The sequence below is a fragment of the Alligator sinensis genome, unplaced genomic scaffold (genome assembly GCF_000455745.1).
Source record: "Alligator sinensis unplaced genomic scaffold, ASM45574v1 scaffold1311_1, whole genome shotgun sequence".
In the NCBI taxonomy this organism is placed as follows: domain Eukaryota; kingdom Metazoa; phylum Chordata; order Crocodylia; family Alligatoridae; genus Alligator; species Alligator sinensis.
In genome coordinates, this window is record NW_005843018.1 from 52,481 (window position 1) to 65,600 (window position 13,120).

The window sequence follows — 13,120 nt, forward strand, 5'->3', positions numbered from 1 at the left end:
CCCTGTATTTGTGTATCGTCAGGTATGTAACTAAGTGTTTAGGTGTCTAAGTCCAAAATGCTTGATCCTCAAATCCCTTTTCTGCCTGAGGAGTTTGAAACCCACAGCTGCTTTGGGTGAATACTCTAAAAACAAAGGTACAGGGTATTGCAGTGTGAGTTTCTTTCAGCTTTTCAGTTTTGGACGGAATAATTATATATTCACTGGGCAACAGAAAAAAGGGTGAAATATACTTGAACCATATTAAATCTGTACAAAGTTATACCTCCATGGTGTGAACAGTTGCACACACATTAAAGGTTAATTCTATTTCTTGTCTGCACAGCTCTGACTTACCACTAGAGGATTGGAGAGCAAGGGCATGGCTAGGAGCCTGGACACCTGAACTCTATCCCTGCTCTGAGTGGGGCTGGCTGAGAGTGGGGTATCCTGGGATGCTGGAGGACTGCAAATTATTTGTTTTATTTCCACAGAGCAGACTGAAGTTACCCTAACATGACCCACAGTTAATCCTCATTTGCAGTGGTGTAACTTTGAGATGCTCAGAGTTAACAAGTTAACAAGCTTTAACATGCAGACACTTGGGGCACTTTAATTAGAGTGGCTCTAAGAGCCGCTGCAATTAATGCGTCCAGAACATAATGTGTATCACCATCCCTGCACTGAAAAATGGTGATGGGGGTACTTTAACAAAAGCCCATTGAATAAGCTTTCATTAAAGCATGCCCACTGCCATTTTTCAGTACGGGGATGCTGATACATATGACAGTGGAGTCTTCTGGAACACAATAATTACCACACTCCAGCAGACATGATTAATAGAGTTTGTTCCAACGTGCTGCAAATGTATAGGCACCTTTGCATTTTAAGTGCGCTTAGTATGGTCCAAATGTAATGTGTAACTTCATCAGAAGACAGAGAACATGTGACTCTATGGCAGGGCCGGGCAATTATTTCAGCTGGCTCTGACCACAGTGCCAGTTCCCCAGCCATCGGACCATGAGGATGCCAAGGCCTCAGTCCCTCAATTTTGCCACAAGGATATTGTAGAAGACCAAGTCAAAAGCTTTTTTAAAATCAAAATATATGAGATCAACCTCTCCCCTCCTGTCCAGGTGACACATCACCTGGTTATAGAAGGAGATGAGATTTTTCAGGCATGACCTACCCGTAATGAAGCTGTGTTGGCTGTCTCTCAGAATGGCACCTTCTGTCAGCCTGTTATTGATGGATTCTTTGATAAATTTCTCAAAGATCTTTCCAGGAACTGAGGTCAAAGTGATTGGCCTGAAGTTCCCTGGATCTTCCTTCATTTCTTGAAGATAGGCACCCCATTGGCTCTCTTCCAGTCTTCAGGAACCTCACTCGAGTGCCACAAGTTCTCAAATATCCTTGCCAATGGCCAAGCTAAGATGTCAGCCAACTCTTTTAGCACTCTTGGGTGCATTTCATCTGGGCTCACTGATTTATGAGTGTCCAGCCTCTCAAAGTGTTCCCTCACAAGGTCTTTACCAAATGTAGGTGTATGCTCACCTGTACCCTCGTAATCCTGTGCCATGTCAGGGAGGGTGGTCCCCTTGGGCTGGTGAAAAATCAACACAAAATAATCATTGAGGAGATTAGCTTTTTCCTGGGTGTCAGTTGTCAGCTGCCCCATTTGATTCAGCAGGGGTCCAATGTTGCCCTTATTTTTCTTTTGACTTTCTATGTATCTGAAAAAAGGACTTTTCACTGTCCTCAATTCCCATAACCAGCTTGAGCTCAGTTTTGGCCATGGCTTTTCTGGTCCGTTCCCTACAGATGCGGGCCAGCGATACATAATCCTTAGAGGTATTTCCTGTCTTCCAACCCCTATAGGCTTCTCTTTTAAGATTAAGATGGTCCATGAGTTCCCAGTTTACACAGGGGGATTTCCCAGCCCTTTTACTACCTTTCCTGTGGGCTGGAATGGACTTCCCTTGAGCTTTTAGGATCGTGTCTTAGACTCATCTTGTAATCCCTTCCCTGTTGGATCTTTCAGGGCCTCACCAACAAACCTGAGCTTCCGGAAGTCAGCTTTCCTGAAGCTGAGGATCTTGAAGTCAAGGTCACCATCTTGGGACCAGGAGTCCTGCCCCAAACCCCAGACGGTTGGAGTGGGGGTATGTGGGTTTGTGTGTGCAGATATGGTGGGGATGGAGGGCTGTGGGAGTGTGTGCCAGTGTGGGAGGGTATGCGTCTGTTTGGGGGCCGTATGTGTGGGAAGGTGTTGGTGTGTGTGTATAGGAGGGAGGGTGTCCTTGGCATCCCTGCAGTGTGCGAGTCCCTGGATCTGCATGTGGTGGCAGTGAGTGGGGCCAGCCCCGCCCAGCCCCATAGCATGCAGCTCCCTGTTCTCCGACCCCAGTCCCTGGCCGCAGGTGGCAGCAGCAAGCAAAGCCAGCCTCACCCAGCCCCATAGCTGCAGCTCCTGTGCTCCCACCCCAGTTCCCAGCAACACATGGCAGCAGCATGTGGGGCCAGCCCTACCTGGCCCAATAGCACTCCCACCTGAGTCTCCTGCCACACATGGTGGCAGGTTGTAGGGCCAGCCTGGTCCCATAACAGCTCGGTTACTACCTGGTCCTATAACATGCAGCTCCTGCACTCCCTCCCAAGTCCCCAGCTGCATATAGTGGCAGCATGCAGGGGCAGCTCCACCCAGCCCCATAGCATGCAAACCCTGCACTCTTGCAGCCCCTGCCCTCCCAGCCCCCTTTCCCTCAACAGGAGTCCCTGACCCCCAGCCCAATGGGAATTTCCTGACTTGCAAGCAGGAAGGCTGGAAACAGCCATGGGGTGGCCAGGCAAAAGTGTTACGTCTCAGCTCTGTGTTCTTGGGCAACCGGGGCACAGGATGCAGTCTGTCTGACTCACAAAGGACTCACCCCCCCTTCCCTCCCCTCCTCTACCTAAACAAAACTGATTAAGATGCAGTGAGAGACGCACCTAAGACCCTCACCAGATAAGGGTGACAAGAGTGAATCAACTGCCCTAGGTCTCATTTACATCCGAGATGGAACCAGATGACCATTCATTTACATGAGAGATGGAAAACAGAAAGCCTGAAGCAGAGACTGCAGTGAATTCTGGGACCAGAGAAGCAGGAGAGTGCTGCATGATGGGGAATCTGTGCTTCAAATGTTAATCAACCCATGTTCACACACACCCAGCTCAGCATTTATCAGACCAGTTCTAATCTGGATTTACTAAGGACTTTTCCCCCCCAGACACGCGCACACAGCTCTAAGTAATAGGCATCTCGGGCCGTACATTCCCCGGTCCCACTATGGGAGGCCTATTTAAACTTGATTGACTAAAACTCGGTTGCCGGGTTAGGGAATGCTGAGGCAAGAGACCGAGTCAGAGGGGGTATGGGCAACATTTGAACAATGGTTAAGGGTTCATCACAGCATCCAGCCTGCTGGAGCCCTAATCCCAGGTGTTGTCATATCTTTCCCGAGACGACTGGTGGGAGTCCTCTCCACAAAAGGTTATGAGCACCCCAATAATTGCTTTAAGTCTGTTAAAAGACTATAGTAAGATCTGGAAAAGTCATGCTAAGCTGAGGCTTGTGCACAACAAGTAAAAATCCAAAATCCTGATGCTGCAAGCTATCTATTGTTCCTGAAGAAACCATGAGATATCCCATCAGTATATCTGCCACCCATAGGAATCTCAAGCTGGCTCCCAAGTATTTGGGTTACTCCCTAATCTTAAGTGTTTCCTGATTATCAATCAGTTTCCTGAGATGGTCCAAACCAGATAACCCCTTGTCAATAGAAAAGACAATGATTTACACTACTGAGGGTGCTACGGAGCAGCTGAACTGAGGGTATAAAAATCTGTAAGTGTGTGTGCTGCAAGAGGAAAAAGAGGAAAGAAGAGGAAAAGGAAGGAAAAGAAGTAGAAGCAGGAAGAAAGAAGGAGAAGAAGAAAACCCCTGTGCTGACACCATCCCCTGTCGTTCTTGGGACGCTGGAAGAACAGATCATCTCTCCCTTCAAGGACTGTGCTACAGACTGTGCCTGTCAGCTTTGCAGCCTGAGTACCGTGGACTAGGTGAGATCCCAGCGTTCTCTGTCTTCTTTCTAGGCATAAACTTCTGAACCTGAACTGTATCAGTTAAGCTTGAGCTAAGTTTCCCCAAATACTTAGTGAAACCAGGGTAGTATTGTCATTGTTGGTGTTTGTTTTTCTTTTGCATGTCTATTACTACTAGTACTATTATATATTTCATATGCTTAGCAATAAATAACTTTTATAGTCAAACTGGTAGTAATTGGGTATATTTTTCCTTCTCTGCTTCTCTTTCCTCCCGTGCTCTGCAGCAACGCTTCTTTTACCTATGCTAAAGATCCCTGTGAAGCCCAAATTATTGTGGGGTCTGCTCATCAAGAGGCCAAAGATTGGGACGTGCTGAGTTTGAAACACATAAGGGGATCAGCTTGTATAGGCTGATTGACCCAGTTTGACTCAGACGTGCCCTTATGAACTGAATGCTGGCCCATGAGGGTGTCAGCTGGACACCCAGCCGGATTCAGAGGGATTCTGTTTACCTGTGCGCTTGTGTCTGACTGCATTTTATTGTTGCTCTTATGAACTGATTCTTGGCATATGAGGGTGTCAGCCTGTCCATGCTGATCAGCCCGGCCAGGTCAGGCGTGTCACGTTAATTTGTGTGTGTTTGTGTGTATGACTGATTTGGTGACTGGAGGAACCCAGCCCATTGAGATTGAATCCTGCAAGATAGCTCCATTGGGGGTGAGGGCTTGCAGAAGGGAGAAATACAGCTCCATATAGTAACACAAGCAGCACATTGAAAGAATCACCAAGACCCTAGAAACTATCCCTAATACATGAGCACACCCCAAAGTAATGGGCAAATTTGGTAACAAAAAGCCTCTGCCATGTAGAGGCTTCTTGTCTCCAGCACTCTCTTACTTGGGCCCCGAGATGCCCAAAGGCCTGGCTGAGGTGAGGGTTGGTTGCTTAGCAACCAGAGCCGCACCTCCTGCATGGAGACCGGCTTTCATTGGGGCAGCGAGGATTAGGGCTTACAGGGGGCTTATGGTGGGTTAGACGGAATTGCCTGGCAGGCTGAATCTGGCCTGCAAGCTATATTTTGCCCACCCCTGCTCTATGACTTGGTGATTCTCTGCACTCACCTCTTGGAAATACTTAGGCCTGGAACACGTGTTCATTTCTAGGAGGTGGAAATTTCTGAAAAATGTTCACCTTTAGAAATATTTCTTGGAGAGGGAGCAGTAGAGACATTCTGTCTGCAGCTACATTTTCTCCCCTGCTCATCACATCTTCTCCAGACCAGCGTGACACAGATCTGGGGAAGGAAGGAGTATAGCAGCTACTCTAATCCTTTCAGGCCCAGCTGGGAGTGGAATCGTGTGAAAAGACCCCCAAGCTTGGGAATGAGTGGGGAGCAACTGGATGCTGTTTCTCTGATCTGCTTGCAGTTTTATGAGTGCAGTGGACAGAGCACTAGGGTAAAGCCTCCTGCCCATTCCCCAGAACAGCCTGAACCAGCAAGGGAGTGGAGCAGTGGGGCAATGTTCCCCCAGCCCATTCCCCAAATTAGGCAAGTTCTTTATCTTATGAAGCCGAGGCAGCATCGCCCTGCTGCTTGATTTCCCTCCTGGACTGGACCAGAAAAGGAGGGTACAGGTGTTCATTCCTTTGAAAGTCTTTTTGCAGGGGAGATCTTCCAGATGTAAAGATGCAGGGGAGATCCTTTTTGCAGGGGAGATCTTTCCCCTAGAAGAAACTGAATCAATACTTGTATGCCCCTAGGTCCCTAGCAAATATTACAACTAAGATGCAATTAACTTGTTAATCACATCACAAATTGCATCTGCTACATAGTCAAGGAATTAAAGGTGTGACAAAACAGGATACTAAATACAACACCATTCCACAAAGGATCTGTAACATTTTTGTGACTGGTTTCCAACACACCTTCAACTGAACGTATGATAGTGTAACCAAAGCTCCTCAAGACTCCCAGTTCTAGGGCTGGGATCAACTGATTGCTAGTCTCAGCCCTGGGACTACATCTGAGCTTTGAACCACCTCTGGTGCAATCTTGCAGTTGAGACTCACAATCAGCTGATTATCCCAGCCCAAAGACTGCACTGGAGTCTTGAACTGGCTGCACTGTGGTCCCAGGCCTGGGACCTAAAATTGTTCAGTCATATTACAGCCACCTAGTTTTCAACTTGGTAGTTCAGTAGGAGCCTGGGACCCTGGGCTCCCCTTGTACTGGCAAGCACAATTGAGATCTGATACCTTATCCTAAAATCACATATACTGCCATGCATTTTTGTTGGGATATGGAATCAGATATCATCAGGCCATAAAATGAACATATGCCAGGGGCCCTAGTTTCTACTAGGAGAGTGGCAGGTCTCCCAGCAGAAATGTAATGCCTGTACATAGCCTGAAATTTCAGTCCCTGCTCCAATGACAACTTAATTAAAAATATTTAAATATTCATTATAGCAATGACTGGAACCTAAGTCTGCCCCTTTACAGGCAAGTTCCCTATCCATTATCACATCTCTCCAGCCCAGGGACTAATTATTCCAGGCTAAATGGAAAAGCTTTGATAGAGCCTCACACCAGAATATCATTTTGGAGCATTCATGTTCCAGATACAGGCTCAAATCCTTTCAGACAAACAAATGAATTTAACCCACACCTCCCATATCCTAGGTAGATGCTCAACTACTGGACCTAGGCAGATGGTTCTTTGGGTATATGTGATATATTTTATTAGACCAACTAAATAGTTGGAAAAATTGTTCTTTGCAAGCTTTCAGACACAAACACCCTTATTCAGGCAGTAGGGAGAGTCTGTTGGTGTTTGTTTTGCACCATTTGTTAAAGGGTGTTCCTACCCATATTTTTTTTAAAAGAGCTGGATTAGGGATTTAACTCCAGAAAAGAGTTTAGGATTGTGAATCCTGAGAGTAGGAAAGTTTCTTTCTGCAGGCTAGAATTAGCACTCAGTTCCTTTTCAGCATGTCCTACAAATTAGCTTAGGCAGCTCCACATTCAGTGCGAGTGAAACAATTAACTTCAGGCATTTTATAAGAAGGCTGGATACCTAACTCAGGGCTGTAGATTCCATTATGCCTCCTGGCAGGTAAAAAATAGGTGATACAAGACTTAGCATTGAAACACCTTCATTCTTTGTTGGATCATCCAAGACGCCAAAAATCCATATAGACACCAACAGTTTTTTTCAGTTTTAAAACCTTCCAGTTCCAAATGCCCAAGAGAAATAAAGCGTCCATGTTACAAGACCTCAGTATTAGTCACTGGAATTCACCCTAAAAAGCAACTGGAAGATCCAAATATTTAAAGGTACTTCAATGTTTGGGTACCTTAGTACCTAGTCTTCTATGGAGTAGGTGGAAATCTAAGGCTTTTGAACTGTGAGTGGTATGTGACAGCCAGAACCAGAGGGATTAATAAGCAATAATATGTGCTTCTTGGAGGCATTTGGTATTTTGCCTAAACAGGTAATATTAGTTAATATTAGCTTATAAGTTTCTAAACTGAAAATGTAACTTGTCTGTCATAAGTTTAACCAAAATGAAAACCAAAATGGAACTAACTGGGCCCCACAGGCAAAACTGTAGCTATGAGATTAGCTGGCCTAACGGTTTTTTGCTCAGGGTTCAGCCTTAATGATAAAAACTGAATCCAACTGCTTGGCACACCCAACACATTCCAGGAAAGCATATCCCAAGAAAGCATATTCAAATGAAGCCTAAAAAGGGTTGGGATTTAGGCGGAGCGATGTCAATTTAAAACCTAAAGGTGCTGCATCATAATTTGCTTATTGGATAAACCTGAGTCTAAGTAGTAACCTTTTATGATAATTTTAACACCTTTCAGTCCCACAGGGTAACAGCTATAGGGCAACATTGTGAGTGACCCTGAGGCCAACAGATTAACATAAGACTAGGTATAAAAAACACATGCATCAGGTAACCAGCAGGAAGGAGAGAACAGAACGGTCATTTCTGTCCCACGCCCAGACCCCGGACTCCCGGTGTGAGTGAGGATTGGATCCTGAGCAAGGGACCTTCCCCGGTAATCCCTCTGACAGCATCAATCATCATGGACACCTGATTTCGCTGGAATCACTTGGCGCGCACTTGGCATTGCGGGACTATCGATAAGTTGCCAGCCCATGTCTGTCTATTTGTTGTTTTGAACAGCCCAGTGTGGCTAATACCCTCGCAGTGCCCAGTTGGCCTGTGACAGATTGATCTATCTATCTATCTGTTATTATCATCTGTTGTTATTATTTACTATCAGCTCTTTTATACTGCCTTATCTGCTTATCGCATTTATCTTTCTGTTAACTGTTGTGTGTGTGTAAGCTATAATAAATTTCCCTTTATTCCACTCCCAATTTTGCCTCCTCGATCCAAAACTGAATCAAACAGCCCAGTTGGCCTGTGATAAAATTGATATGCTCACAGTGCCCAGCCGGCCTGTGACAGTAGTATTGCAGCAGATTATTTTACAAAACAGATTAGCTCAATTCCACCTTCTTTTTCACATATAATGTAAGCTAGGATGTGAAAAAATTCAACAATGTTGATTTTTTATGACTACTCGTTTGATTTCAGAATTCCACTTAAACATGCAGTTTACCTACCTGAGGTACCCATTTTGAGGAAACAAAACTGGTCACTTCTATGACAGGCAATCCTGCTTTGGCAAGCTGGTTGATTAACTCAATTTTTATATCAGTTGGTACTATGACCTATGAACATAAAGCATGCAAAATATGTTATGCAATAAATATCTTTTACAAATAAAAAGTCCGTAATACAAAAGAAGGAACACTACTTTAAACCATGACCAGATACTCTTTGTGAGCAATGAAATCTAAAGACACCATTCCATATTGCTCACAAATGGGTTTATGAGTAACAGCAGGGATAGTAATGAAGTGTCTCCCAAATAGGAAGGGACCTAGGAATCAGTTACTGTCCTTAATATTTGTTATTAATTTTGATTTTATTTTTAGGTTTATATTCCACCATATCCAACAAAACTCTGAGTCGCTATTTGTATGCTCTAATATGGCATACTAGTTACAAGTAAGCCAAAAAGCTGAAGTAATTAATTTGTTCATTATCATAATATTCCAGTCATGGCAAGGGAACAAGTAAGAATAATGCACAAGTCTGCTATACTGTTGGTGGAAACAACAGCCAATTCTGGGGTATTGTGAAGAATCAGGGGAATTGTATAAAGCTCACTTTTCTTCCCCTTATATAAAGACACTATCCAGTTCCCATCCCACAACTTTAGGTGGATTATATCTGAAACCAGAAACGTTGCACAGAAACTTTATTATTACAGTCACACTGAAGGACCCAATGAGGGTTGGTTGGTGCCTGTTTGTGTGAGGCATGGCATGAACACTTACTAGCTTGTGTCCACAACACAGCTACTGAACTCAACTAGCAATAGAAATATAGATGGTGAGCAATATAATAGCAAAGCAAAGCAAACTTTTAACACAACAAGCAGAAGCTGTGGTTTGTCATTGCATTTAAATATCCACGTATAATAGCCAACCAGATACATTAGAATAAAAACATTGTGCAAATTATAACAATGCTGCTTTATCTGTATAAAAATCACCTTTTCATTTTGCAATCCATCTCTGGGCCCAACTTCTATTATCTTTACGTACTCAGGAAGTTCAGACTTCTGGTATTCCTAGAACAGAAAATTTTATACGCTAAAAGATAAAAGACAGAATTTTTACATGTAGTGGGTATTATATTTGCTTTTATTAAATCATTGATAGTAAAAAAACCCACATGTGTAGGCACCATTACAAAAAAATCTGTGGGACCATGGTATACACACCTTAGGCTCAAGAAAAGACAGTAAAATGCTTTCTTATTTTTATGTCTTTACCATCGTTTTATAAATTCACAAATTATCATTATAGAAAAGTTATGGGTTCATGGGTGATAGCACCATATATGAACATTGTACTTAATAGAATAAAAGTGTTCTGTCATAAAAAGTTTTCAAAACAAAGACCCCATTTTTTCAGCTAAAGGGTGAGTAGCTCATTGCATAAATTTACCCTCCTTCTAAATGCCTGCAAGACTGGACCATAAATCAGACAAAAATAAGGCACAGAAGTCAAGAGAGGTGAAAGGAAGACCTCTGCTTTAGTGAGGGGTATTAAGCAGGGATGGAACGAAGAACACATAAGATATTTGGCAGACAACACAGGAAGAATTTCCCAGGTGTAAGAACAGATTAAAAAGATATGAAGTTGAAGGTGTGAAGAACTAAGGAAGAAGGGAGAGAATAAGGAAAAATGTGAGCCGAAAGGCAGGCAGAGGAAAATTAAACTTTCCCTTTTTGTTATTTGGCTGAACTCTGAATCTGTCTAACAAGATTTAATGATATTAAATGTTCACAGAATGTCTTGAAAGAGTTTAACAATTGCTAATGCTTATAAAGAAAAGCATTCTGTCTTTAAACACTGGCAAAAGTTGAGAATACTGCCACAGCCCTAAATGGGCAGAAGAGAATGGAAGGACAACGAATTATCAGAAGCTGCGGGATGCACTCTGCTCTGCACTGTGCTAAAAGTAGAGCCCAGTCCCATACCTTCATTTCAATATTTAATGACCTTGATGGGACTAGTTTGAGCTGCTTGAGAGGCTGCCAGTTCCTCCATGACTATGACCTCCCATGCAGCTGCATTCCACTGGAACAATTGAAATGTCAACTAGGAGATGAAGGCTCCTGAATGCAGGAGGCAAAGCTTTCATTGAAATCAGAACAAGACTCAAGAGGTCACTCCTGCAACAACAAAAAAATGACCACGACTCTAATAGGATTCACTACATAGAATACTTATCTTTCAAACCACTCTTACTAGTAATGTCACTGTAGTTGCAAGTAGATTCCTGTTTTTCTCTGCAGTAATGGAAAGACTCCCAGGAACATTTTGATTTCAGTGGGCATTGTCTACAATATGTAACCCACGGATTAAATTCATTGCAGTAATATCCACAATACTAGCTGAAATATAACAAAATTTTTCAATATATTGACTGTACACTTATGTAAACCCAGTAAAAATAAATAAATCAAAAAACTGCTGTATGTGGTCATGAACAACCTCCAATAAGCTAAAAAATTGTCAGTCTGCACTGAGCCCACACTCACTGAGAAAATAAACCTATTGAAAAGTGAAGGTAAAACTTTCATTTGCTGCATACTGTTGTTCTTTAAGAGTTCTTTTCAAAAATATGGGTAGACTTCAGCATTAAGGACACAAATCTGGATTTTGTCATGATTATCAAATAGTTGTCATTACAAGATAAATGCCACAGCTGTTCTGTGAGTAAAGCTGTAACTGCAAATAAGGAGAACTAAAAGAGATTGAATGAACCAAGCCTTAAACTAGTATATGAAAAAATGTACATAGCACATTAGTGATTTCAATCTGTGGATCCAATTCTGTACATGTTTGTTCAGTTCTTACTGTGGTGAAACTTTTATTGAAATCAAACAGTCAAATCCTCAGCAGTGTTTATACAATACAATGCTACTGTGTAGCAGTCATTAGGTCTGCTATGAGGGCAGAACATAGGGAGTGACAATTGTGGCCATTTTAGAAAGACAATCAAGCGATGAGATGTGACAATGTAAAAATATAAGATAATGCAGACAAATCGGCTCCCTGGTTAACATCTATTTAACAATTGTGAAAAGAATGAATCACTTTACATATGAAGACGTAGCTTTTCAAACGAGTGGTATGGAAGAATTATTCTGGATGTAATGAAGATATAGAAAACCTTATTACATACGAGTACTAAACTAGGAAACCTAGCCCAGGCCCTGGCCCATTGAACATAGTAGGGAAAAAATATAATCTGCTGCTGTCTGGTGTCATAACCCAAGGGTATGATTTTGTGTGCGCTTCGGCACTGCAGAATTATTTCCCGCCACAAGGAGCTTTCTTTGCACGGTGCAATTCTCAGTTGCAAAGAGAAAACCCCGGTGCAAAGGAGTTCCCGCCACCCGCATGCAAATTTGTTCCCCACTATTGGCTGTTTCTAAATTATTCCCACGTGGCAGCTAGCGATTGGCTTGCTAGCTGTATAAGAGGCTTGAGTGGTTTCCGCCCAAGTTGGAGGACTCCACAACCATCTGGAGGAGGAGAAGGAGGACTTCACATCTTGTGAAGAACTCTGAGTGCTGTGGAGCCTAACAAACCCAGCGTGTGCCTTAAGAAGGATATAGGGGCCTGATCAACCTCTAGACAGCTGTTCTGTGAGTAAAGCTGTAACTGCAAATAAGGAGAACTAAAAGAGATTGAATGAACCAAGCCTTAAACTAGTATATGAAAAAATGTACATAGCACATTAGTGATTTCAATCTGTGGATCCAATTCTGTACATGTTTGTTCAGTTCTTACTGTGGTGAAACTTTTATTGAAATCAAACAGTCAAATCCTCAGCAGTGTTTATACAATACAATGCTACTGTGTAGCAGTCATTAGGTCTGCTATGAGGGCAGAACATAGGGAGTGACAATTGTGGCCATTTTAGAAAGACAATCAAGCGATGAGATGTGACAATGTAAAAATATAAGATAATGCAGACAAATCGGCTCCCTGGTTAACATCTATTTAACAATTGTGAAAAGAATGAATCACTTTACATATGAAGACGTAGCTTTTCAAACGAGTGGTATGGAAGAATTATTCTGGATGTAATGAAGATATAGAAAACCTTATTACATACGAGTACTAAACTAGGAAACCTAGCCCAGGCCCTGGCCCATTGAACATAGTAGGGAAAAAATATAATCTGCTGCTGTCTGGTGTCATAACCCAAGGGTATGATTTTGTGTGCGCTTCGGCACTGCAGAATTATTTCCCGCCACAAGGAGCTTTCTTTGCACGGTGCAATTCTCAGTTGCAAAGAGAAAACCCCGGTGCAAAGGAGTTCCCGCCACCCGCATGCAAATTTGTTCCCCACTATTGGCTGTTTCTAAATTATTCCCACGTGGC

The 13,120-nt window shown here is 43.0% G+C and overlaps 1 protein-coding gene across 1 annotated transcript in view; it reads right to left on the reverse strand.

Moving 5' to 3' along the window:
* LOC112548220 (3-hydroxymethyl-3-methylglutaryl-CoA lyase, cytoplasmic-like) overlaps positions 1 to 13,120 on the reverse strand; it is a gene marked incomplete at its 3' end in the record, with an annotated part of 67,247 nt that overhangs the window by 49,240 nt on the left and 4,887 nt on the right. Inside the window, exons 2-3 of the mRNA XM_025193115.1 lie at positions 9,709 to 9,786; positions 8,711 to 8,818 (exon numbers count right to left, since the gene is read on the reverse strand). Coding sequence (XP_025048900.1) covers positions 8,711 to 8,818; positions 9,709 to 9,786 — 186 coding nt within the window. The remainder of the gene's footprint in view (positions 1 to 8,710; positions 8,819 to 9,708; positions 9,787 to 13,120) is intronic.